This window comes from Danio rerio, chromosome 15, assembly GCF_052040795.2.
Source record: "Danio rerio strain M-AB ecotype USA chromosome 15, GRCz13ab, whole genome shotgun sequence".
NCBI lineage: Eukaryota > Metazoa > Chordata > Actinopteri > Cypriniformes > Danionidae > Danio > Danio rerio.
Window position 1 is genome coordinate 29434025 of NC_141035.1, and position 27579 is coordinate 29461603.

At 36.6% G+C, this 27579-nt stretch overlaps 1 protein-coding gene across 2 annotated transcripts in view; it reads right to left on the reverse strand.

Annotated features, from left to right (window-relative positions):
* The window catches only part of pitpnm3 (PITPNM family member 3), a 168645-nt gene that overhangs the window by 34508 nt on the left and 106558 nt on the right, over positions 1-27579 (reverse strand). For both annotated transcript variants that reach the window (XM_087282506.1, NM_001446847.1), the window contains exons 6-11: positions 24943-25132; positions 22396-22518; positions 19354-19523; positions 10885-11042; positions 10580-10750; positions 293-493 (exon numbers count right to left, since the gene is read on the reverse strand). In XM_087282506.1, the coding sequence (XP_087138632.1) occupies positions 293-493; positions 10580-10750; positions 10885-11042; positions 19354-19523; positions 22396-22518; positions 24943-25132 (1013 nt within the window). The remainder of the gene's footprint in view (positions 1-292; positions 494-10579; positions 10751-10884; positions 11043-19353; positions 19524-22395; positions 22519-24942; positions 25133-27579) is intronic.

The window sequence follows — 27579 nt, forward strand, 5'->3', positions numbered from 1 at the left end:
ATTCAATACGCATCCATGATTTTGCTGCAGAAAGACATTCAATTTCAGGTTTCAGGGGGTTCATGGTCTACCAAAAGAAATTTGTTAATAAGTTTTCTTTTAAAATTGGACAGCTGAACTGTGAGGAGAGTAATGACACTTCACTGAACCCATTTTTAAAATCACTTCACTGATTGATACGGTTTAATGGAAGTTACTCCCTTAATTCATCACAGGGCATATGAAAAAGGTGGATAATGTATAAAGGAGCTTAATTTTGTGCCTGTCATTCGCCCACCCGCTGCCCACTCACTGTTGGCAATGGTGCTGCTCAGCCTGCTCTCCAGGCAGCCTGATGATTGACTGTCCATGCTGGTCAAACTGGACCTGCGGACCTCGCCACCCACCCGTACACCTGCGGTGCGCTCTGTCTGCGGAGACGAGGGCTGCAGGACGCCCACTGGAACCACACTTCCAGGCAGGAATGCGTCAGGGTAGCTGGGGATTTCATCGGCTGGAGGGAAGAGAGATGGTGAAAAGTTGGATGTGCAGACAGATTGGGGTTGAATCAATATCAACATTTTGGCTTCTGGGAACCGTGTCAGCCTCTGGTACTGATATCAGATCAATACAGAGAGCAGGACAAACAGCTGTTGGTGACGGATGAAATGAAACTAGGGCTGTTAATGTATTCAATATTTAAACCTTTACAGAAAAAACATATGCTAACTTCAAATGTCAAACCTGAGGAACAGCATGTGAAACATATCAAACATATTTCTGAACGTGTTTTTTGACATGTGTCATGTGTCATTGACATCCGTAATAGAAAAAAGTGAGACACCCCAACTCGAGGTATTCCCCTTATCAGAAAACAGAGAGTAATGGGATTCGAGCGAAGTATCTACCCCGGCCCCAGAACGCTCCCTCGGGAATGTAATGCTTAAGAGGTGGGGTGTCGGGGTGGTGGAAGGATGCTAAAGTCGTAAGATGCTGCAGGTAAGATAGCTTTGGTATATACAGGGGTTTGGTCAAGAACTGATTTGATAATAGAATAATTGTCAATGACGTATTCGATACTGAAACTTCTGAATAACTTCTGAACAAAACATCACGAAGTCAATGGCTGCTAGTCTCAAAGATTCTGAATAAATGATACATATATATATATATATATATACATATATATATATATATATATATATATATATATATATATATATATATATATATATATATATATATATATATATATATATATATATATGTATGTATGTATGTATGTATGTATGTATGTATGTATGTATGTATATATTTGAAGTCAGAATTATTAGCCCCCTTTTTTCTTTTTGTTCTTTTTAAAATGTTTTTTAAATGATGTTTAACAGAGCAAGGCAATTTTCACAGTATGTCTGATAATATTTTTTCTTCTTGAGAAAGTATTATTTGTTTTATTTCGGCTAGAATAAAAGCAGTTTTTAATTTTAATAATATATTTAATATTAATAATATAATAATATATGTTATCACACAAATATATATATACATACATATATATATATATATATATGTCGTCTGGGCCTGTCATCCTCATACACTCATACACTACGGACAATTTAGCCTACCCAATTCACCTGCAGCATGTCTTTGGACTGTGGGGGTAACCGGAGCACCCGGAGGAAACACACGGGAACGCAGGGAGAGCATGCATCCTCCTCAGAGAAATGCCAACTGAGCTGAGGTTCGATCCAGGCTATGTATATATATATATATATATATATATATATATATATATATATATATATATATATATATATATATATATATATATATATATATATATATATATAAAGATGGTCAGACAATTGCAGCTTATCCAGAACACTGCTGCCAGGATTCTGACCAGAACCAGAAAATCAGAGCACATCACACCGGTCCTCAGGTCTTTACACTGGCCCCCTAGTTACATTCAGAATAGATTTTAAAGACTTCAATACATCACAGATATGCTCGCTGAATACAAACATAACAGATCACTCAGACCTTCAGCCACTACACCCCCCACTGTTGGAATCATCTTTTAAGAAATGATCAGATGTACTCCAACATTAGACACATTCAAATCAAAACTGAAAATGCATCTGTTTAGCTGTGCCTTTACTGAGCAAGTACCGTGCTAGGTCCAACAGATCACACTATTATGTATTTTTTTTAAAACTTGTTTTAACACATTTTTAATCTGTTTTATTAAATGTCTCAACATTTCCTCCAAAAAAAGTATTATGAATTATAAAATAATAGAAATGATGACTGATGCACTTTGACTAAAGTAAAGGCCAATGAAAAGTCAGCATTGTCATTACAGAAGTAAATTACTTCAAATTACATTGAAATAATCAACAGTCATTTATGTATTAATAATATTTCACAGTTTAATTGTTGAAGTCCAAAAGAAATACATACTGATGCTTTCTTCATGCAGAATCATTCATCAAACTGTCTCATTTTTACCAACTTTTTTGATTTATTGAAAAGAAACTGAATATGAATACATCTGCATGAATACAGAAGTGTTTATATGTGCAAGATGAACAAAAAACAGATATCAAATCATGACCCCAAAGGAGCCTTGTTTAAATTGGATCTCTAAAACACTCCACCACTACACAACCAAAACAACAAAGGCCATTCCTTCACTCTCAAATAACTAACCACAACGTCAAACTGTATTTGTGCAATGGACCTAAATGCTTCCTGACAGGGATCAAGCGCTCTCCTTTCCTCCCTCCTTAAAAAAACAGACAGACATGCAGACAGAAATTCTTTAAGTGTCCGTCTTGACTAATCTGTCCCTTTATATGCCTGCTGTCTTGTGCACACATGGCCTGTTATTTCTGACAGGGGCAAATTGAATCTGTTTTCATTAGTCCAGCAGCCAGTGCAGAAAACACCCCATTAGGCTGGCCCACATTACCAGTGCAACCACACACATGTGAGTATGAATACACAGCCTGTGTGTGTGTGTGTGTGTGTGCGTGTGTGTGTGTGTGTGTGTGTGAGTGTGTGTGCCAATGACCACTACAGGTGGTAAAGAGCACCTCTGCTCTGTCATTTCAGCAACTGGCTTCTCTCGTGTGCCATGGGCTTAAAAATGTCCAAGGCTTCAATTATGATGACAGCCAGTGAAATGCAGAGAGTGGGGTTGGCTGAATGTATCAGACATAAAAATGTAAATTGAGGAAAAGACACATATTATCCTTTCTTTTTTTCTTCGGAGTATGACACATAATGCTTAGTTGGCAGTGATATATTTAGAAGCCCCTAAACTACACATTGTCATCATTATCTAGAATTTTTAGAACTTATACAACACGAAACACAAACCCACACACATATTACAATATGGTTTCTGTGAAATATGAAGACAATTTACATTTTTTATATATTATTTATATTTTGTATATATTTTTATTTTTGTACATATTTTTACATGTTATCCCCTAACTCAAGCCATCCCCTTAATATACTATAATCCTAAGTGAAATCTTGGACAGTTTTACACTTTTTGATAAATATCATTTAGCATTTTAATGCAATGTCCAATGTCCAGGTATAGGATATACCAGTACCATTTTTTATAGACATTTTTGAGCACACACATACTGTACACGCGCAATAATATCCATAACTCATCCATTCATTTTTGTCCGGCTTAGTCCCTTTATAAATCAGGGGTTGCCACTGCAGAATGAACTGCCAACTTATCCAGCATATGTATTTTTTTTGCAGCAGATGCAAAACTTGCAAACTCTACACAGAAATGCTAACTGACCCAGCCAGAGCTCAAACCAGTGACCTTGCTGTGATGCAATCGTGCTACCCACTGCGCCACCATGCTATCCCATTACAACAATAATAACAATATTATTATTATTATTATCATTATCATTATTATTATTATTATTATTCTTTCATTTTTCTTTTTTCGGCATAGTTCCTTTATTAATCTGGTGTCCCCACAGAAGATTAAACCAACAACTTATCCAGCACATATTTTTTGGAGGGGACGCCCTTCCAGCTGCAACTCATCACTGGGAAACACCTATACACTTATATTCACACACATACACTACGGACAATTTAGCCTACTCAATTCACCTATAGCCCATGTCTTTAGACTTGTGGGGGAAACCAGAGCACCTGGAGGAAACCCACGCGAACACAGGGAGAACATGCAAACTTCAAACAAAAATGCCAACTGACACAGCCAATGCACAAACCAGCTTTAAAAAACACATTAAAAAATATTTTAGAATAATGTTATCTGAGAACTTCCTCACCTTAGAGCTATACATGCCGTATATACAGATGTTTAAATGCTTCAAGCAATGTGTTTGCTACGTTTGTACTATTCGTCTTGAGTAAAATCATTGTCAGTTGAGACAAGTGCCTGCTTTTTTTCATCGATGTGTTCAAAATAAGGAAAACATTCTCTCATTGACTGTGTGATTCATTGTGACTACTTTAATTTTAATTCAGCATTTAAAAAAAGCTAATTAAAATAAAAAAAAAAACTCAAATATTATTACTTTAAGTAATGCATAACTTTACTAATTAGTAACAAAAGTAACATTATTACTTAATATTATTATTAACTCATTAACTGTAACTCACGTCACTTGTAATGTGTTACCCCCAACACTGTATAAACATATATACAGAAAACATATATTAATATTTGTGTTAATATACTTTATAATCATTTCACATTTGTAAATCATAATCTGCCATCTGCCATGTAAAGAGTTAACATTCAGAATATTAATAAATTATTAATATAAAATGTTTTAATTGTACTGCACATTTTACCCTCTATAAACTGACCCATTTTACAAAACCCTACCAAGAAATGAAAAAGGAGACCAATTCTACTGCTTTCTCCACTTCTGGTAATAGGGGTCTGAAACAGTGGTGAACGGAGGGCTGTGAGATGAGCGGGGTTGAAGGGCTGGTGAACAGAGAGCATGATACTGAGGCTCTGTGTGAATTCTAAACAGGAGCAGCCTCTATCAGCGCTGGTCATCAGAACGAGCCTCTGCGATTTTATTGCTTTCCAGTCATGCTGACATCTCCGAGAGCTGAGCTTCGGCGTGTTTAGAATTAGCTTATGGCTGCTTCAGCCACAATCTGGAAAAAAAAAAGCTCCAGAGCTCCGCTCCTATCCGGGTACAGTTTTGCAGATTTAACCCCCACAGTCTCTCAGCTTGACCTTTTCCGAAGAGTTTTCGGCGGGCGCAGGATGCTGCTTAATTTCACATGTCACTAAAGGCCCTGAAGTCAGTTGTAGAATACAAATGTGCAAGAAAGAAAAAAGCGTGGACTGAAATCAGAAAGCACCATTACGCCGATTCTGGATGAACACCGGACAGAAAGCTGCTCTTTATGCAGACATGAGGATACCGATCACACTTTCCCTTACAAGAGTTCATTAGTGTTACCGAAGCCATCCATTTATGTGAGAAATGGCCTTTTACAAAAGGCTCACACTCCTTTTTACTGAGACGGAGAACGAGTCTAAATGGTAGCAAACATATTCAGTTGTGATTCTGATGAAAACATTTGTGGGAGAGATTAGTTTGACAAATGAGCAAACACTTGACTTGTGTACTTCACAGATGCAATGCTAAGATATCAAACAGAGGATAGATAACTGAAAACAGAGAATTACACAGCCACTTCCTAAGTTCATCATGAGTCATCCATTCCATTTTCATTGAGTGCTGAGACTTGAGCAACAGAGAAAGTAATGGTGTGAATGAAGAAAGAAAAAAAAAATTCAAGGATGAAACAGTCATGGCGCTTCAGGGTGAATGAAAGACTGAATAAAAACTACAAAATATATATTGTGATATTTTTATCTCACAATTTTCATTATTTTTTAACGAACTGCATGATACAAACCTACATTTGCTAGCTAGTAAGATAAAGTTCTGCGTGATATATTCTTATAATTGTGAGAGGAAACAATCTCTAACTTCGGTCACACTTTATTTTAAGGTACAATTATTTACAAACCATTAACTGTGACTTTTAGCTTAATAAACTCCTCATTTGCTGCTTAGTTATTGGGTTTAGGTATTGGGTAGGATTTTTGACATATAATAAGATCATGCTTTACAACTACTAATAAACAGCCAATATTGTAACAATAGGTAGGAAAAAAACACTAGTTAATAACACATGGCACATAACCCATGATTGATTGGTCTAGCGTCACAATTTTTATCTGAGTTGCTTTACGCTCATCTGATGCTGGTCTTTAACTGCTCAGTCAAAAATCTATGGGAGATCAGGCATTCTCTTCATTGGCATCTAAGTTGTGGAACGCATTACCCTCTGATAATCGCAATGCAAAATCCCTGAATACTTTTAAATCATCATTTAAAACTATAAATGTGTTTAATTATTTTATTAGTTTCATTTATGTTTGTATGTATTTTTAATGCAACACATTTTATATGTCTGTAAAGTGCCTTAAGATGTTACTTTTGAAAACGCTATATAAAAAAAGGTTTACTGCATTATTCATTCATTCATTCATTCTTTTTCTTTTCAGCTTAGTCCCTTTATTAATCTGGGGTCGGCAAAGTGGAATGAACCACCAACTTATCCAGCATATGTTTTAAGCAGGGGATGCCCTTCCAGCTGCAACCCATCACAGGGAAACATCCATACACACTCATTCACACACACACTCATACACTATGGACAATTTAGCTTACCCGCTTCACCTATAGCCCATGTCTTTAGACTTGTGGGGGAAACCGGAGCACCCAAAGAATACCCTAGCGAACATGGGGAGAACATGCAAACTCCACACAGAAATGCCAACAGGTTTATAATTATTATTATTATTATTGTTGTTGTTGTTGTTGTTGTTGTTGTTAGTAATATTTGTTACAGTATAAACAAAAACTAAAGTGCTAACCTGATTTTTTTTACTCAGAATTGGTGGGGTTAAGAAATTGTGAGTTATGGAGTGCAGTTCAAAAGAAAAAATACAGACTTTTCTTACAATTGCTCACAATCCTGACTTTTAAACTTTCATTTATATGCTGATTTGGTGCCCAGGAAAAGTGTAGAAGTGTGTATATTTTTGTGAAAAATGTAACACTGTATTAATGTTTTCTTTCATTTTAATGAATCCTGGCAGAAAACAAAATTAATTTCAATCAAAAGAAAAAAAAAAGTGTACACAATATACTTTCTTAGAGTTACATCTTTCACTTTAATCCCATTATAAATTTATTAAACTATTTGAATTACCATATTTTATTCATAACCTACAGAAGATAAATCGTTGCGTTAAAGAAACAACAACATACAAATAAAAATCAGCCATCAGCCTTTAATTTTTATATTAAAATGTAATTAAATTAATAAATGACAATAAAAAAAACATTATATGCTTAATAGACTGTTGCATTTTTGTGTTGTCAATATGCTCATGTTTATATATGCCTATAGTTGTGTCTGCAGCAATTATATATTTACAGTATAGCCACCTTGAAAAATGGGGGTCGCGAGTCACTGACATTGTTATTTTGGGGGACCCCATGATTTTATATAAAATTAACTTTAATGTGTGATATGACTAAAAAGTGGTCATAAACGAAACAAAATGGTCATAAACTGCTAGCTATACACCCTATGAACTGCAGATCCAGTTGCTAAATATCAGTGTTTCAAAAAATCATCAATATTTTCCTTCTATATTTCCATATAATTTCCATCTATACTAAGTTATTATATATTATTTGTAACACTTCATGAGCATGGTTAAAGGTTAGCGTCATGGCAGCAAGAACCAAACCTCAACTTTCAGGACAAAAAAAAGAAAGGAAAAATGCACTGCAATACAATAAGAGAGGTCAAGTGAGCAAGAGGTCTTTCTCAAAATACAGGCTGAGCGACTCTGAGAAGATTGAAGACTAAAGCTCAGCAGGATCCACATTGGCTACTGCGCTGTGGAATAACACAAGAGACCTTTGAGATGAGGTTGAGGTAGTATATGAGCTCTAGACACGAGAGGCTGAAGGCAATGCGGAGATGAGAGGAATACAGAGTTCAGAAGAAAGAATCAGACCGTTCTTCAGTGAAACAAGAACATGAACGCCATGATGTCGCTCCACATATAGCTTTTGGGATCTCAATCTTCAGTTTCCAGTTACTTGAAATGAATTCAATTTTACTCTGTCGCCAAAATGAAATGAATCAATGCACAGGAACAGCATAAACAAGAAAACAGATGGATATCGGATACGTTTCTCACATTAAAGGCCCGCTGAGTAAATCTGTAATGATTCATAATGAAAGAAGCTGACACATGGGAGGCCGTTGCAGAGATACTCCATTAGGATGGCAATTATTAACTACAGCATTAAAACCGAGCATGTGTGTTTGCGTGTGTGTGTGTGAGCATGCATTAAATTAGACACATCCACGCCTCAGTATCTAACAAACATTGTGACATTCTTCACCTATGATCAGTAGAGCGAGACTTGATATAATTAAAAGTCAGTGTCACATTTCCTGTGAGACACAAACTCTTTCCTCTCAAAGGCTGTTGATGAGGGTTATAATCCCCTCGTTTTCAGGAAGATTTCACAAGTACTGTTGTATATTTGTTTTCTTGTCAAATGACAGCTTATTTACAAATATCTAGCACACGTTTTATGATGCATGAGGTAATTATTTTTGGTTAATTTATTAATTATTTAATAATTATTTCGGTTCACAAATACACTTCTAAATCAATTTTAAAACAATCAATAAAAAGATGTAAAAATTCAGCTGTTTTGACTAAGTGGCAACATCTCGGTCTCCCTCATAAAGCTAGTACAGAAGTAACTGAAACTACAATTCATCGAAATTCTGGTTCTCCTGGCTCTATAATAGAGCACATTTCTATTGACCTCAATGTAAAAATGGCCAACTCTATAGCATTAAAAAAGGTGCTTACAGCCTGGTTTTTGGTGTATATCTAATTTTACCCTTCATGACAACTTTAAGGGGGTAATTTTTTTATAACTCATTCGATTCATTTTTATAAAGTTATATTAAGTCTGCATATTTAAGGGGGTGGTCCCTTGAGTGACAGCTAGGTCTCGCTGGTTGCAGTCACGTCACCTCAGCTAATTTGGGCCGATTAGTCGCTGAACTCTGCATATACGTTGTTTTTTTGTTTTGTTTTATGTGGCTTTACACAGTCAATTGCCTTTTAAAATTATTTCCTACAATTATTAGATTATATGGCATGCTTTGTGCAGTTAATTTTGCTCATAAACCATTCAAGTGACCTCCATTTCCCAGGTAAGTGACATTATATACCTATATGCCATCTCTATAAAAGTATTTGATTTATTTAGGATCATTTATCATTTATAAATTTTCTTTAGACCTGTAATGCACTCCAGAATCTGACAGATTGATTAGCTGTAGGCTCTAGAACAGTCATCTAAAACGTTGTCATACAGTTTTATGCCTGCATTTGATAAATGCCTTGCACAGAGACTATATTTGAAGTATTTGGAAGTAATTCATTTTCCTCCGGTAGAAAACGTAAAAAAAAAAAAAACCAATGCTTAGAGGCTCAGTGTGTTACAACAGTGTTTTTAAAAGACTAAACACTTTATTGATATAGTACACAACCAAGCATATGTGGTCAGAACACAAACGATTCGCAAGTAATAACGTATTAAGCGTCTCTCCCAAAGAAAAGCCTGTCTAAGCAAAATGCTAGCAGGCATCTGTAGTTCCACTGACGCTCCGCCACTCTGCCCTTTTTTTTGCCCCTGGTCAGCAGGATAACACAAGAAAAAAAATGGCGACGGTTGGCCATGCTTGTAGTTTCATTTGCACTTCACAGAAACCTATGGGTGATGTCACGGATACTACGTCCACATCTTTTCCAGTCTATGGTTTTGACCTTATTTTGTATTGTGGAAAAAGCTCTTTTCTGAAATTGCTTACGAACTTCCAGTTCATTTGCAGTAAATCATTCAGAGCCCAGATGATTTTGCTGTATTTATGAAAGCTTTATAAAGGGTATGTCACCAGCACGATAATATTTGTCCTAGATCTAAGCCTTGTCTAGTATATAGGACAAGCCTAAAATGGATGACATATAAGTTAAATATGTCTGAAAAGCAGGATAAAATATGCTTTAAATAAATCAAGACCTCATTACAGAGTGAGACACCAGTGTGCAGAACAGAATAAAGCTCCAGAAAACCTGACACAGAGTAAAAGAATGTAATAGGACACAGAATTGTACATGTTTGTTTGTCTGAAAAATAAACGAATAGAAAAATATGACCAAACATTCCCTCTGAGAAAGAAAATCTTGTTAACAACCGAACCAGAATCATGCCTCAAAATAACACAGTGACAATTCGGCAACCCAAGATAAGCTCATTACTGTGACAAAGCAATTATGAAACATAATAAAAGCAGCAAATGGGTGAATATTGCGTTTTATTTGTGCATGTGGTTTAGCAGCAAATGGTTTAATTGATTCTAAACGGGTTATGTCACGCACCGATAAGGTTGGAGCGTCCATCTCCCAAAGGGTAGCGCTGGTATCGGGGAACCGGGAACGGAGGCAGTTTGTGGAATTGGGAGTGAAGCAAAGGCTCCAGTCTGGACGCCGATGGGTCCGAGGGGTAAAACAGGTTGAAGATCTGTGAACATGCTGGCCGGAGCTGAGACACTGCAGGACAAACAGAAAATGATCTAATTATTTGTAAATATGACTACGGCACAGGACAGTCTAATGGGAATGCTTGCAAGTGTATCAAGAGGACAGTGTGTCCTCATTACTAATTGGAGAATTTCCATACAAACCCTGGACAGCAGGAAGTACAGTGCGTCTCATGGCCAGCACCAATCCAAGAGGACAACCCAGCAGAAAACAATCCGACACTTCAAAGTCAAAGCGTCCTGGATTTAGCACTAAACTGGTGCTGCTGTTTGGTCTCAAGTCTGCTCCGTCCTGTATCAGACTGGATACAAACACACAAAGGATGACATTTACTAACAGCTCAAGCATGTAAGAATTTGTCGTAACAATTTAGTTTACAGTAAGTATCAATTTTCACTATTAAGGAGCTGGTATCCTTAAATCAAACACAATTTACATTGTTCTTGTATTCTTATCAAGTAAAACACCATCTTATTTAAAAAGGCTGTCATTAAATGTAATGAAATCCATGACCAGAGCTTGAGCATCAACTGGTGTGTGTCTCTAACAGTGACTGCCTGCCTGATTTTTGCCAAAATAAGGAGGTGGTACAAAATTTGATGGAGTTGAACACCTTGTAATTCTCTATGCAGTAAAAAGCCTAATTAAATACTGGCCTATTACTTGCCTTTTATTAAGATATTGGCTAGCTAGTACTTATAAATTATGATATTATGCTACATTATTAATCCTACTTAATACCTAAACTTAACTACTACCTTACAAACTATTAATAAGCAGTTAAATAGAATTTTAATGAGCTAAATGTCAGGTTAATAGCAGGAATTATAAGTACTTAAAAATAAAGTGAGACCAAATATGAGTTAGTGTTCACTAACTGACTAATACACGCAAGTATGCGTTTACATGCCTAAAAAGTTTAAACACTGATCCACTATTGAAACATTGAGAGTGGTACCTTCCAGCTTGACCAATAGCAAGTATTTGGGGTGTGGCTAATATAGCAGACAGGCTGAGCCAGCAGGTGTTTAGCCAGTATAAGATCACCATGGCATCACATAGAAATTACATTAAAATTTGCAATGCTAATTTGAAAACTTCAGACAAAAAAAAGCCTTGAGACAATAAAACAACAATAAGTAGTTCTTTTATGAGATTGAGCAAGTTACTATAACCAAAAAAAAAAATAAATAAAAACATACAAAATTTCATTAATTAAAAAATAAATTACTAAATTACAAGATTGTTGAATTTGGTGGAATTTTTGGTTTAAAATCAAGATAGCATCTAATTGTGACCAAAAATTGCACAAAATTTCTTGGTCGTGTTGAACTTTTGACAGATTAAAGTTTAAAATGCTAATAAATTTTGAGATTAATATGAAATAATAAAGTAGTTTTATTGTAATAAGTGACATTTCTTTGCTTCGTCCTTCTTGATGTTTCAATATTTCATAATAATCTTTACACCACATTAAAAACACTTTTTGTCAAGTTTAAAAGGTGTGTTTGTGCATGAAAGAGTGAAAGAGCACTCGCTTTACAGCTCTGTCGATGCCGCGAGCGGCTGGGTTTCTTTCTTTATTTATTTTAAAGATAATACAAAATATGAATACAACAGAAAGACATAAAACTTTACAAATCACATATCCACTTTTGTAGGCTCAACACAATAGCGTGGAGACCTCTCAATGTCCAATGCCAATAGTTGGTCGGCGAGTAAACGAATATAACTAACTAAACTACAAAGGTCTATGCATATAGACATATACAATGCTGTATGTGTAATTTGGTTGTTTTGGTTGTCTCCATTTTAATCGTTTGTTATAATGTGATCTGCCTGATCTGCTTGGATCTGAACTGGTTGGGTTGACGTTTGATTCGGGGGGCACTCTGGGGCAGGGTTTGCATGCTGTGCTGTGAGCTATTGGCCTGACAATGGAAACACAACATAATTTCAGCCTCACTGCTCAACCTCCTGGGCTATTGGCCCGGCCCAATAACAGCCATGGTTCGCCCTGGCCCAACAGTGAAAATGCAGCTACTGAAACTCTGCGAGTGGTCCACTCAAATCTATCAATCGACCAATAGCAAGAGTTGAAACACTTGAAACACAATACTTGAAACAATACTGCCTACAACAACTTTGTGGACACCTATTCATTGCACATATAATTTTTTTTTTTTTTGGAGTATGCTGTTTTATTTGCACTGTCTGTATTTTGTACTGTCTGGGGCCAGCACCTAAGCTTTTCATTCATCATAGCACACGTGCTGCTGATGATATGACAATAAAAGTGATTTGATTTGATTTGATTTGATTTGATTTGATTTGATTTGACTTGATTTGATTTGATTTGAGATAGGGGCATTTGGGGTGTGGCTACTATAGCAGACAGGCTAAGCCAGCGGGTGTTTAGCCAGTAAAAGATCACCATGACATTACATAGTAATGAATGATACTGTAGAAATGGAATTAATATTTGCTATGCTAATTTGAAGACTTTAGAAAAAAAAAACTTGAGAAAATAAAACAATGAGTATTAGCAGTTCTTTTACAAGATTGAGCAATCTAATGGAATTCTTTGGTTACAATCAATTCTTTTGATTTTAATCAAGCCTAATACTGATTGTGACCAAAAAATATTCCACCAAATTCACAATCTTGTTGAGATTTTTTTCTAGACAGATAAACTTAAATCAAACCCACATACTGGCTCTTCACTGTAAATCTCTATATTAGACAGTAAAATACAACTGAAAACAAAACGGCAGTGCACATTAAATACAATAATAGAAATAATAAATATTTAATTGCTGAAGAAGCCAATATAATTGTTACAGCTACCTTTGTTAAAATACCATAGGATACTATGAAATAGGTTATATTGTATGGATGCACCTACTTTCTGTTACAACTTTTTTTGTTAACATAGTTTCATTTTCAGTTAGGATGATAAAAAAACATGCTTGCACTGATATAAAATCAACATGAATCCCAATGGATCACATCACAAAATCATCATCTTCAGACTGTCAACTACTCTTTATTGTTTCCACCCTGCTGTTGAAATCTCCACCCCGTTTTGGCACATTGTTTGTCTTTATTACCATCATGCTACCAGTGATGATAGAAAAGCTCTTAAAGACTTTGACTGGCTATCTCACCTCTCTCTGAGTGTGAAAAGGATGGGGTGTTGAGGGCCCCGGGGACGGATGATTGGGAGTGAAATGTAGTAGAGCTGAGGGGTATGGATGAGCTAAGTGATAAGTCTCCCTCAGGTCTACCACTATCAGTCCTGAGTGAGAATCAGTGCTTTTGTACAGCACTCCCCTCAGCTGCCTTTTTCTGACTTTACAAAGGGGAAGATATAAAAACCTTGGCAAAATAGCTTGCTATGTAGGGACTGGTAATAGGGAGGTCACAAGGTCAATTGACAACATCAGTCGACTAAGACTTACAGTGCCATTAAGCAAAGATTTTTATTGTAAAAAGCTACTTGTTAAAAAAAAATATGAACACCCCCAACCCCAAATCAGAAAAAGTTATTTCTACTTTTACTTTGACTAGTATTTTCATTGCAGCCATTACAACATCACATTATTTATTGTGATCCTCATGATTGTTTTGTTGTTGAAGGTGAAATATTTAAATATATTTCTTTGAGGAACATTGTTTTTAAACATTTAAATAATTTTCTCAGGCACTTGTTGGCAAACTGGCAATCCTCAGCCCATCTTTGCTCCTAAAGGACTAGACCTTTCTCTAATGCTGCTTTTGTACCGATTCATAATTACAATTACCTGTTGACATCACCTGTTTCAAATCACATTATTATTTATCCAATTTACCTGATTTCTATCCCTAAATTGCTCCTGTCCTAACTTTTTTTGGAATGTGTTGTTGGTCTGAATCACAGGAAAGGGTGTGTTTTTACAAATGAAAAGAAATTGACCAGACAAAACATGAAATATTTTGTGCTCATATTGTCTGCAATGAAATTGGGATGCTGAACAACGGAAATGAAGATCCACATGCAGTTTAATAACCAAGTCAGTAAACAGTGTCAGTGTCCGGATTATTGTCAGCTGTGGCAGGAGTTGATGAGTGCAAAGAGTTCTGGGAGTTGTAGTTCAACAGGATAAGGAAGTGATCTTCAGCGGAGAAAACACAGTAAAGTCTAGATCGGATACAGGGCCGGCCAGAAATGCGATATGAACATCAATATATTGTAGCAGCATTTTTTTATGACACTGTATATACCTAATAACAGACCGCAACGATATCTAATCTAGCAACAACCAGAAAACACAACTGACAATCAACAGAATCAACAGAACACAAGTCAAAGTAAATTTGAAAATCACTACTTTCTTTTGTCATTCCCGTTTTTCAACAGAAATATGCACATCAATATATTGTAGCAGCATTTTTTTTTTATGACACTGTATATACCTAATATTTTTACAGTACTGTGAGGGTTTGGCTTAGGGTTGGGGAGGGGGTAGGCTAAAAAACATACAATTTATTGGGTAATTTAATAGATAGCATAAATAATATTACGTACAATTATTGTTTTTACATTACTGTGATGGTTGGGTTTAGGGTTGGGGTGAGGGTGAGGGTAGATGATAATAAAATACCATAAATGGAAAAGTTAAATTAACTTACTGTTAACCTCTGGCCGCAACAATATCTGATCTAGCAACAACCGGAAAACACCACTGGCAATCAACAGAATCAACAGAACACAAGTCAAAGTAAATTTAGAAATTACTACTTTCTTTTGTCATTCGCGTTTTTCATACTGTCTCACCTTTTTTTGATTTGGGGTTATATAAAAACATGGCACATTTTGATTATTTTATACAACATTTTTTTTTTTAGCAGGAATATATGATATAAGTAGTTTACAGGCAAAAATCAAGTCTAGCTTTTGGCATGCATACTTTAAAATAATGTGTTCAAATTAAATTCAACTACTAGCTTCGCCTCAACTTGAACTTAAATAAACAGCTTTATTTGATATGCAATTTAATTTTTAAGCCCACTAACATAACTAATTGCTAGCTCTAAATTAAGTTTATTTAAAAACAAATTTCGAGAGGAGCACGTGCTGATGATTGTTCTCAGCTGTTCCAGCATCAGCTCATGACCAATTATGCAATCAGATGATTCCTAACTCACTATAAATAACCAGAGTTTTCCTATCTCAATATCTTCGTCTTGAAGAACCTCCTCCACCCAACCCTACTTTCCCTCCTTTTCAAACGGCCGACACAGTGGTCTGTGATTAGCACTGTTGCCTCACAGCAAGAACGCCTCTGGTTTAAGTTCCTTCTAAACCAAACGACATTTCTGTGCGGAATTTGCTTGTTCTCCCGTGCTCGCACAGGTTTTCCCCGGGTTCTCTGCTTTCCTCCCACAGTCCAAATAACAAGCACCCTAAGCAAATTGAAAATTCTCCCCTCTCGCCCTGCAAACGGGAGGGAGCCCAGGGCTCGAGGATCTCATAAGCTCAGGGCTTTCTCCTGGGACAGCATGCCAAACAAGCTTTAATTATCAATCATCAGCTAAGTGTGAACTCTTGAATTAGGGGTAAAACAAGGAAAGTCACTGCTGTATGTGAGAATTTAAGGAACTCATTTGATGAAAGAGCTGTGCAACAACAACAGTGCTACAAAATCCCTCTTGCTACATCAATCCCCTAACAATCCCCTAAATAGGATAATTTAGAAGAGTAATAGCTGGATATTTGGTCATTTAGCACTGTGGAATTGAGCAACTTCTACATTAAAAAAGGCATCGTTCAGTCAGTGCCTCGTTCTTTTATATAGTACTTGCACACGGACTGCAGCTGTGACTATTAATAGCACTGCAGACATGCAGTCAGACGCAACAAGCCATCAAGCGGCCAATATTGATAAAATGAAATGAGAAAAAGAGTGAGAAATTCATGGATGACTTGGCCAGGGGGACACATTCTGGGTAGTCTTGTTCTGATTTCCACTCATAAAAAGAGAAGTATATTTAGAAATATCCCCTAAAATGGGAAATCAGAGCCTGGATATATGCATGGCAAATGGCAAAATGTTTCAAGGTAATTTTGAGCTTCACATTCTGGAGGCACCTGAAATTATTATTACATCTTAAGAAAAGGGCGTCACGGTGGCACAGTGGGTGGCACGATCGCCTCACAGCAAGAAGGTTGCTGGTTTGAGCCTCGGCTAGGTCAGTTGGCATTTCTGTGTGGAGTTTGCATGTTCTCCCCGTGTCGTTTCAGTTTCCTCCCAGTGGCGTAGCGCAAAATGCGGAGGCCCCCCTGCAGGGATCACCGACGGGGCCCCTAAGTTGAAGCTTGGGGGTGTATATACACATATACACATAGATATACACCTATATCTATGATCGGGAGTTTTCCTGGATGTTAGTATGCATTTTTTTTAATTATGAAAATGTTTATTTGACCACTTTTCTACATTGATGGATCACTTATCGCACGGGCATTCCTGACAAAAAGCTTGTGTTTGTGTGTATGGAAATGTACTATTCACTCTCCCTGTTAAATTTGATCTAATCATGTGCTGAAATACAGCTCCTCTCCTGCTTTCACTTCTCATACTGACGGAGGGAGCGATTCGTTTGTGAATAAATCTCCGTTATGAACGACTCGTTCGCTAGCCAACAATAATACAAGTTTCTGGCAGTGCAGCATCTCTTTGTCATATTTCTTTTGCATTTTTTGCTGATTTATTCAACAAACCTAGCATAAACCGAGTGTTTAGTGTGAGTTGGTGTTACTTTGCCTTATGGTAATTGCAGTAAGTGACTATAGCTATTATCAATAACGTGACCTGTTTAACACAAATTTCAAAACATACAAAAATGTAAAAAAACTTAGGGAAGGGAATCCTTCACAAACTGAGGAGCGATCACAAACCGAAAGTGGCGAGAGCGTCAAAGTAGCCAACAGTCACTCATTTTTTAACGAGAACCGGCGGCGAGAAACAGCGGCGCGTCTTCATTGGCTATGACGCGGTTCGGCGGCAAGCAATCAGAATGAAGTAGTCCACCGCTTGAGCGGAATTCAGAGAACACAGACCTGTAAACTTTGGTTCCGGCCACAGTTGTTCCCAAGAGTTTGATTATTGCGGTTCCTGGATTTTCAATTATTAAAAATCGCGACGACGTGGGTCCCCCTAATCGCGCGGGGCCCCCCCGCGGTGTGTGCTCTGCGGGCCCGTCCGCTACGCCACTGTTTCCTCCGGGTGCTCCAGTTTCCCCCACAAGTCCAAACACATGTGCTATAGGTGAATTGGGTAAGCTAAATTGGCCGTAGTGTATAGGTGTGAATGAGTGTGTATGAATGTTTCCCGGTAATGGGTGGCAGCTGGAAGGGCTTCCGCTGTCTAAAACATATGCTGGATAAGTTAGAGGTTCATTTCACTGTGGTGGCCCCAGAGTAATAAAGGAACTAAGTCGAAAAGAAAATGAATAAATGAATCTTAAGAAAATGTGCATAATATATGCCCTTTAAGCCTGATCTTTATGGACTGAACAGAGAAGTGTATCAGCAGATTTCTACATTAAAAAGGCGGAGCCATAGAGCCCCTCCTATTTAATATATATTTGCCACAGACCAACCTCAACTGAGGTACAGCGGGGAAAATAAGTACGATTCACCATATTTTTTCAGAAATTAATGAATTAATTAACACATGAAGAAAGGGATTTGTAAATAGGCAGTAAAAGCCCAGACAGCAGCTGAAATCTCTTAAACGTTTTTCAGCAACCCTCTGCCCTTTGTCATTGTAAATTAACACTAGCTGCTTCAGTCCAACATCTACATTATCAGGATGATGAAGATAAAACCTGGGTGGACATTTCAGCAAGACAATGATCCAAAACACAGGAAGGAAACTCTCAAATGCTTTCAGAGAAAGAAAATCAAGCTGTAGAATGGCCAAGCCAATCACCTAACCTGAATCCAATATAGAATACATATTAAAGATTAGATTTGAAAGAGGAAACCCACAGAACTATCAAGATGTTTACACTGTTGAACACACCTGAGCAATTCATTTGACTTCATTCTCCATATGAGAGGCGTCTTTTAACTGCCATCACCGCAAAAGCCTTTTATATAAGATATTAAATACATTTCAGTTGTTCAGTACTTTAACACTTTGTGTCATTTCATTATATTATTCAGATTTTTTTTTTTTTTGCTTTGTTTTATTTTATGTTTGATTTTTTTGGGTTTTTACCAAAATCTGGTTCAATTTTAGGTCAACAGTTTCTTTAAAAATAGTAATTCCAGGAAAAAAACACTACGTGTTTTATAATTTTTATCCTTATATTAAGGTCGTAATGATGCTGATTAAAAAAAAATTCGTTTACAAAAAACAAACAAACATCCCATCTACCATTGGGCTAATGCTAACATGTCAGGCAACTCAAAATAAGAGCATTGCTTAAAATTAGTGTTTAAACTCTTTAAGGATTGCCTCTGCATAGAAAAAAAAAAAAACATTGTAATACAACAACTTACTCCGTCATCTTAAAATAGCATGGCTACAAGTTTGTTCTCTGTTCTTTCAAGTACACCATACCTGCTGAGGAACGGATGGTGTTGACCTCCAGAGTCTCCATCATACGAATCGCTCTGTTTGCGGCTGAGTGGAGTTTTCCTGTTGCGGGTCTCGCTGGGCGCAGATAAGTCGATGTTGCTCCTGCTAAGGCGTTTGCTGGAGCTCAGGCTCGGACTGACGTCAGGGTTATCCTGAGAATGTGAATAGAGTGAGAAGTGGACGGTTGAACAGAGTGATCATTCACATTAATGTGCAAATATTATAAGCGAGCACTGAAGTACAGTGTCAAATAAAGTCTGGAAGTGTGACAGCTGTTCAGCTCCCTGAAGATCATAGCAGTGTGAAAGGAAAACCCACTGGAATTTGCTCTTTCATAGCTCAGAAGACTAAACTGTGTGATGTTTCTTTGATTCAGAAAGTTCAGAGATGAAAATAGACTGAATCAACAGTTGACATTTGGCATTCGAATATAAAGCTGGAAAATTAACGTGGATAGAACAGTTCAGATGATTTTGCCATAAATTCTGATGAGACATTTTTTGTGGAGATATTAAATTTTCAGATTTTGGTATCTTGGCATATATGAGCATTGTTTGCGGCATTGTTTAGATTTCAACTTGAAAGATTTGTTAGTACAAGGAGAAAATAATGAAAAGCATAAGACTTAAAGTGATAGTTCATCCAAAAATGAACTTTTCTTCACAATTTCGGAAAAAGCAGACACTGACAACTATAGCAGGATCACAAAAATACTCTGGAAATCAATGACTGCTACTTTCCAACATTCGCCAGATTCCTTTATTGTCGTAATTAAAAGGAAAAGAAGATGTAAGATTTGCAAATGATGACAGAAATTTTATTTTTGGGTAAACTACACCTTTAAGAAAAAGTGTCAAATTGTTTGCTAATGAAATCTCACTGCCATCTAACAGATAAAAAAAAAGATGTTAAAGATATCAAGGGATTAAATCACGAGGAAACAAATATTTGCACCTCTTATGTTACTTATTAATTTATACAGATTTTATTTAACATAATTTATTGATATTGTTTAATACTATATTAGTTAATTATTTGTGTATGTATATATGTTTGTTTGTTTTGGTAACAAAAAAGTATAATTAGTTAATAATAATATACATCAGGCAGGCATTTATAAGTCTTAATGTTAAGTTAATGAAAAAAAATAAAACTGGTTATTGCTCATCTTAATATAAGCTCAGTTCTATTAAACAGTTCAATAACTGAAATAAACGTTAAGAACAATCAATTGCTTTTAAACAAATTATCACTAGTTCATGTCAACTAATGCATTAAATGTTAGTTAACAAATGGAAAGCATCATCATCATCAAATATATATATATATATATATATTTTTTTTTTTTTAATAAAACAGGTTAAATATTTGTGCATGCAATTACCTTTTTAGATATTTTTCAATTTTTTCATTGCCATGATAAAACCCATCAATATCAAGATGATTTAAAAATATTCCTTTAAATATCTCAGAATGAATATCTATTTTAATATTTTACATTAAAAACTTGTCAATCATTTTAGCATCATGACTTATTTTACAGTTTTTCTCAGTCACTTTGGTACATTTGGTACATGCATTTCTCAAATCAACACAAACAAAATAGCAAAACACCATGGATGACCTGCAAAACCTACTTTCTTGCCAAAAATCCTTAGCATCTGTCAAAACTAAATTTCTTTATCAATGAATGTGTCAGTGCTGTCAGAATGACAATTCTTTGTGTCCTTGTGTATGGTTAATGCTTTCAATACAACAGTGTACACTTGGGTGGTGTTCTGATGTAAACTATGGCAATGTTCATGTTGCATGTTCTCCCTGCATTCGCGTGGGTTTTCTATGGGTGCCCACAAGACGTGCGGTACAGGTAAATTGGGTAGGCTAAATTGTCTGTAGTATATGAGTGTGTGTGATTGTTTCCCAGAGAGGGGGCATCAGCTCCGTTAAAACGTGATGGATAAAGTTGGCGGATCATTTCGCTTTGGCGACCCCGGATTAATAAAGTGACTAAGCCGGAAAAAAATGAATGAATGAATGAATCTATAATGCATTGTCTGCATTTTTAAAACATATTATATACAGTACATCAGCACATATATAGCCTACAAAAGATTTAACTTATTCATAAAGCATTTAAAGCATACTTAAAAATAATACTAATACAACCAGTGAAAATGAATGGATGAAAATACATGTATATACATGTTCAAATTCACAGAAGCAGTACTAAAAATATATATTTAAGGGTATTTTTAATGTATAACTTCTACAAACTTATAGAGCATATGATTTGGATATAACACCTCTCCAATCCAGTTCTATGAATCTGAGTCTTCTATAATACACACACTGATTAATGATTCCTACTTTTCTTCCTCCTGATGAGGAGTAGGCAAAATCGGATATGTAATGGGTAAAAAGAGAAAAACGTGTTTATCAGATGCTGGAATTCCAACCGGGTTCATGATCGATCATGTCAAAGCATGCGCTGTATGAGCTACGCCACTCACACTGTTGTTAATTGCGTTCTTTAATGTTGTGGTCTGTGTCAATCAAACAGTGATGGGTGGGAACCACTCAACTAGCTTATTCCAGCGAGGTGTGCTTTTGCACTAAATAGACACTCTAAAATCTGCATTTTTTCCCCCTCGCAGGGACCCCAAGTGTGCACGGGTCCCTGGGCCTGTGCCCATAATGCCTATTGGTTAATCCGGCCTTGTTCAAAGGAATGAGAAACTGCTTTTCTGATGTGCACAAGTGAAACAATGATGTGAAGACTGAACAGGTAGCTTTAAGAATTTCAATTCTGATCTGAGAAATTTACCTAAGTGACTGAGAAAAACTAATATAAAAAAGCTGTTTAGAAATCAAATACTTTGCATTATTTTCAGCAGTGCATTCTTAAATGTTAACTATTTAACAAGAATCGCTACTTCGACAAAAAAAAAATTAAGAATGCAAGAAGTTTCAGACATAATATCAAAATTGTGTTGTAAATGAGTGAATAAGTGTTTCAGTATATACCTTTAAGCTCTCTGTGCTGTTGTGTCGACTGCTATGGATGGGGCTGCTGTGTCGTGGGCTGTTGCTGAAACAGAGAGCGTCGAAACACAGCACACCTCCCACGCAGTCACCCAACAAACACACCTGTACACAAACAAAATATCAACCAGAATCAGTGCAGCCTTTTTGCATGCAATCAACACTGTCAGGCAAATCTCAAGATTGCATAATGGCACTTCAATTTACAGTGTGCCTAAAGTAAATAACACGTTTAATTAATCATACAGAAACATCACAGCTGCAACTCTTTCCTGTCTGATGCTGATGAGCACCTCTACAGTGAGCTCAAATAATGTATGGATGCTCAACAAACAAACAAATCCACAGGTCTAATTATCTAAGTCAACAAGCAAGTCTGTGGCACACTGCAAATGAGCTACAAGGCTATGTTCTGTCCAAATCCACCCCTATTTTTCTCCAATACCAGGTCTAATATGCTATTCAGGAGCTATCTGAACGGTCCGACTCACTAGAGAGTGAACACTTGACACAGAGCTCATAAACTGTGGTCACCACTTCAGGAAATCATTGTGCCTTCTAAATTGACAGGAGTGTGTTATTGGATTAATCATGTGAGATTATGGAGTAAGACGAGTGGAAAGACCCCCCTCCTTTTGGTCTGTTTTGAATGACTCATCACTGATGAGTCACTATCCCTGCCAGAGACCCGCACACCCTTCCAACTCCTTCTCTGCACAGCATTTGCCTTCCTGATACTGATCTGGGCCTGTGTGGCCAATTCTTTTTTTATTACAGAAAAATAAAAGGAAGCCGTTTCAGGCTTGGGACTCAAAATGGGGTCATTTTTATTGTTGTTTGGCTGCAAAAATGCGCAGCAGTTCCTGCTCAGATTTTCTGTGCTGTTGTTTCCATAAATATTTTTTCTTTATTAAAAAAAAAAAAAAACCTAAATAAAAGATAAGAAAGTCAACTTAATAATGTTATGTTAACACAAACCAAGCAGTAAAACAGCTATGAGGTGAATCCCAGCATTACCAACTAGATAGATAGACAGATGGATGGATGGATATAGATGGATAGATGGATGGATAGAACAATAGACAGAAAGATAGATAGAACAATAGATAGACCGACCGACCGACAGACAGACCGACAGACAGACAGACAGACAGACAGACAGACAGACAGACAGACAGACAGACAGACAGACAGACAGACAGACAGACAGACAGACAGATAGATAGATAGATAGATAGATAGATAGATAGATAGATAGATAGATAGATAGATAGATAGATAGATAGATAGATAGATAGATAGATAGATAGATAGATATGAATGAATGGACAGAACAACAGGTAGAATGGTATACAGATGACATAAAAGAATGATGGATGGATGGATGGATGGATGGATGGATGGATGGATGGATGGATGGACGGACGGACGGACGGACGGACGGATGGATGGATGGATGGATGGATGGACAGACGGATCAATGGATAGATAGATTTCCTGAAGGAGTTTTTTAATTAATATTTATGATACTTTAAAGAAAGATATTGAAAACTGGTAGACATTCACTTAGTGTGGTCTTTTTCTACAATTGGGCATCAATGGCCACCAGTTTCTAACATTTTTCTAAATATCTTCTTTTGTGTTAAAAGAAAAGAATTGAAACAGGGTTAGAGTCAGGGAAATGAATGGAAAAATGGAAAATTTTAGGGGGATCTATTCCTTTAGAACAGGGGTCACCAATCTTGATCCTGGAGGGCCGGTGTCCCTGCAGGGTTTATCTCCAACTTGCCTCAACACACCTGCCTGGATGTTTCAAGTTTACCTAGTAAGACCTTGATTAGCTTGTTCAGGTGTGTTTGATAAGGTTGGAGCTAAAATCTGCAGGACACCGGCCCTCCAAGAACAAGTTTGGTGACCACTGCTTTAGAAGCTTTAATTAAAAAGAAAACTACAATCAATTAAACATGGCTCATTAAAAGCAATGAATAATAAATAATGATACATAAGAATCAATGCACATATATTCAAACAAATAACGTTTTTGAGGGAAAAGTGAGACTGACTGGATTATGCTATTTCCAGCATTTTGTGTTTTGCTCTTTTGAATAATTGATATCATTTTCCTGGCTGATGATTAAGCATGAATTACCTGAATCTGTGCACCTCTTAACAGTCTTTAGAAGTAGCCTCTCTATTAATAAGGAGTGGAGTGAGAGAGAAAGAATATGTGCTTTCAATAAAAAAATAAAATAAAAAATTAATTAGGGGAAAAACATGATGATATGATATAAATGGGGGGGAAACATGATATGAAATTACTTTTATGTTATGTCATATATATGTTTGCTTGGTCAGTGTCTTTGTGAGCTCTTATTCTTTAGAAATTGTTCTAGGTGATAACATTCGAAATAACAATCATTTTAGAGAAATTTTTAGAAAAATTTGCATTGCTTGAAAGAGACATCTGAAAGATGCTGCTCAAGATTTCTAATGCGACTTTACACTAATATTACTGACTCCTGAACCCACCTGGCCAGTGAATCCCTGTCCCTCTGGAGACTGCAGAAATCTGTGGTACACCTGGTTGGCTCGGGCGATCACGGTTGCGACGGCATCTTGGTAGTGTGGAGCAGCTATGGCGAGCAGCGGTAAAGCGGCCAGAGGTAGATGGTCCACGCTGCTTGACACACAACTCTCATCGTAGCTGTATGGGTTCAGACTGTGGAAGAGAAGTGGTTTTTAGTATTTAAACCAGTCTCCTTGACAATGACCAGACTCCTTGACAATGCAAAATGACACTGAACTTTTTTTTGCTTCACTACCTATCCATGCTTTAAGAGATTAGGTTCATAAAACAATACATCAGCAAGCTTTTAATATTGGCATGTGCCCCAGTACTTACTTACTTATAAGTTGATGCCAATAATTTATGCCAAAGTGGTCTCTTATTGTCCATTTAAAGGAATAGTTTTAATTCCCAATTTTAATTCTGTCATCATTTGCTCACCCTTCACATGATTGACTTTTTTTATTTTGTTAAACACTAAAGAAGTTATTTTGTAGAAAGCTGGAAAACTTTAACCATTGATTTTAATAATATTTATTTTTCCTATGAAATAAAGAAACTCATAAAGGTTTGGAACCCAAGGTTGAGTAAATAGTAAGTACATTTTTATGTTTGGGGAAACACTTTACCAAAATAGCTGGTTTGTGACCAGTCAAAACTGACTATTGTCTGATCTATGCAGGTTATTAGAGGATAGAGGGTACTTATTACTTAACATCCAACAGCTGCTATATGTTCATGACCACTCTAAGCTGTAATATGACTAGGCGTTGGCTGGTTTGTTGCCAGTCCAAGTTGGTCTACCAGCTAAAGATTCCAAATCTGGCCTAATCACTTTATGACCAGAACTAATGACCATATACTGAATCAGCTAAAACACCTAGGCTGAGTCCAAAATCACCTACTACTCAGTAGATACTGCATTTGACTTTATATGTACTACTCGGCCGTTAAAAAAAGTATGTTCTATACAGTATGAATGTCAGAAGTATAAATGGAACTCGAACATACTACATCCACAATTTTGTCATCTTCATGTGACCTACCCGCGTCAGTTGCATTGCTTTACTCTCATTCATGAATTCTCTCGTGGTGCATCATGGGATAGCGTAGCGTCCATCTGAAGCACACTTTAGAATCTTACTGGAAGTAGTAGATCATCTGGGTATTTCTCACATACTGTTTTTTGAATTCTATAAATTTGGGCATAATGTTTGCATACTGTTTTTAGCATACTACATAGTATGGAAGTATGCCATTTTGGACGCAGCTCTAGAATACCTTATACTACTTAATAATCTTCTCAGTACATTTAATAAGCAGCTGATTACCAGTATTCATCAGCTACACCATCTCAGACAAGCAAAAATTGCTAGACTAACTTTTACTTTCTAATAAAAAGTGAAGGGCACTAAAGTTAAGAGGCCAGGGGGGCTACATTTAAACTGGACAAAATGAGAAGGTCCACAAATTACAATTTACATCATAAGACTTTATTTAAGATGATTTCAGCAGTTTTAATGACTTAAAATGACGTTTATTTATTAATTTTACTGTTTGTTTAGTTTTTATATGCTGCTAAGAGGACCATCTGCCATTTACACAATGGATGATGTAAAGATGAGATGATGTGTCTTTAAATTGGTACCTGAGTGTAGCCCAGGGGAACTTCTGTTCAGAGGTCAGGGAGGTCACATTTGAACCACATAGAATGTGAAATGTGAACAATTTTATTATTATTATTACTCAAGTTGACATGTTATTCATTCATTTTCTTTTTGGCTTAGTCCCTTTATTATTCTAGGGTCGCCACAGCAGAAAGAGCCGCCAACTTATTCAGCATATGATTTTAAGCAGTGGATGCTCTTCCAGCTGCAACCCATCACTGGGAAACACCCACACACTCTCATTCACACACATACACTACGAACAATTTAGCTTATGCGCATGTCTTTGGACTTGTGGGGGAAACCGAAGCACCCGGAGAAAACTCACACCAACACGGGAAGAACATACAAACTCCACACATTTCAACTGACCCAGCTGGGGCTTGAACCAGGGACCTTCTTGCTGTGAGGCGATTGTGCTACCCATTGCGCCACCGTGATGCCCATGTTGACATGTTATGTGTTCATTATATGGTGCATTTTACGATGGGGCTACACAAAAGTTGTTGTAATTAATATAATTATAAATGTTACTAATACTACTGGTATGTAGTCTGTCATTTTTACTGTCCTGTGCAGCTCAATGATTGAAACTGCATAGACAAACCATCTCATCAAAACCAAAAGAGAAAAAAAATACAATTATTACACAATATTAGTACGAGGTTCACTGTGGAGATCAGCCAGCTGTCATTAATGGAAGTCCAAACTCAATGAACTCTCTGACATGACAGGATTTGGTGAGTTCCCCTGAGCTAAAGACTATTTTAGACCAACTCATTCAACCTGATTATCATGTTCAAACATTTGATAAGTAGATAATTACCAGTTTTCACAAACCTGCTGATGACTAGTCTTGACTTGATAATGACCAGCTTGGAGCAGCTAAAACAGCTAGACTACCTCAATCTACCAAATAACCTTGGTAGATTT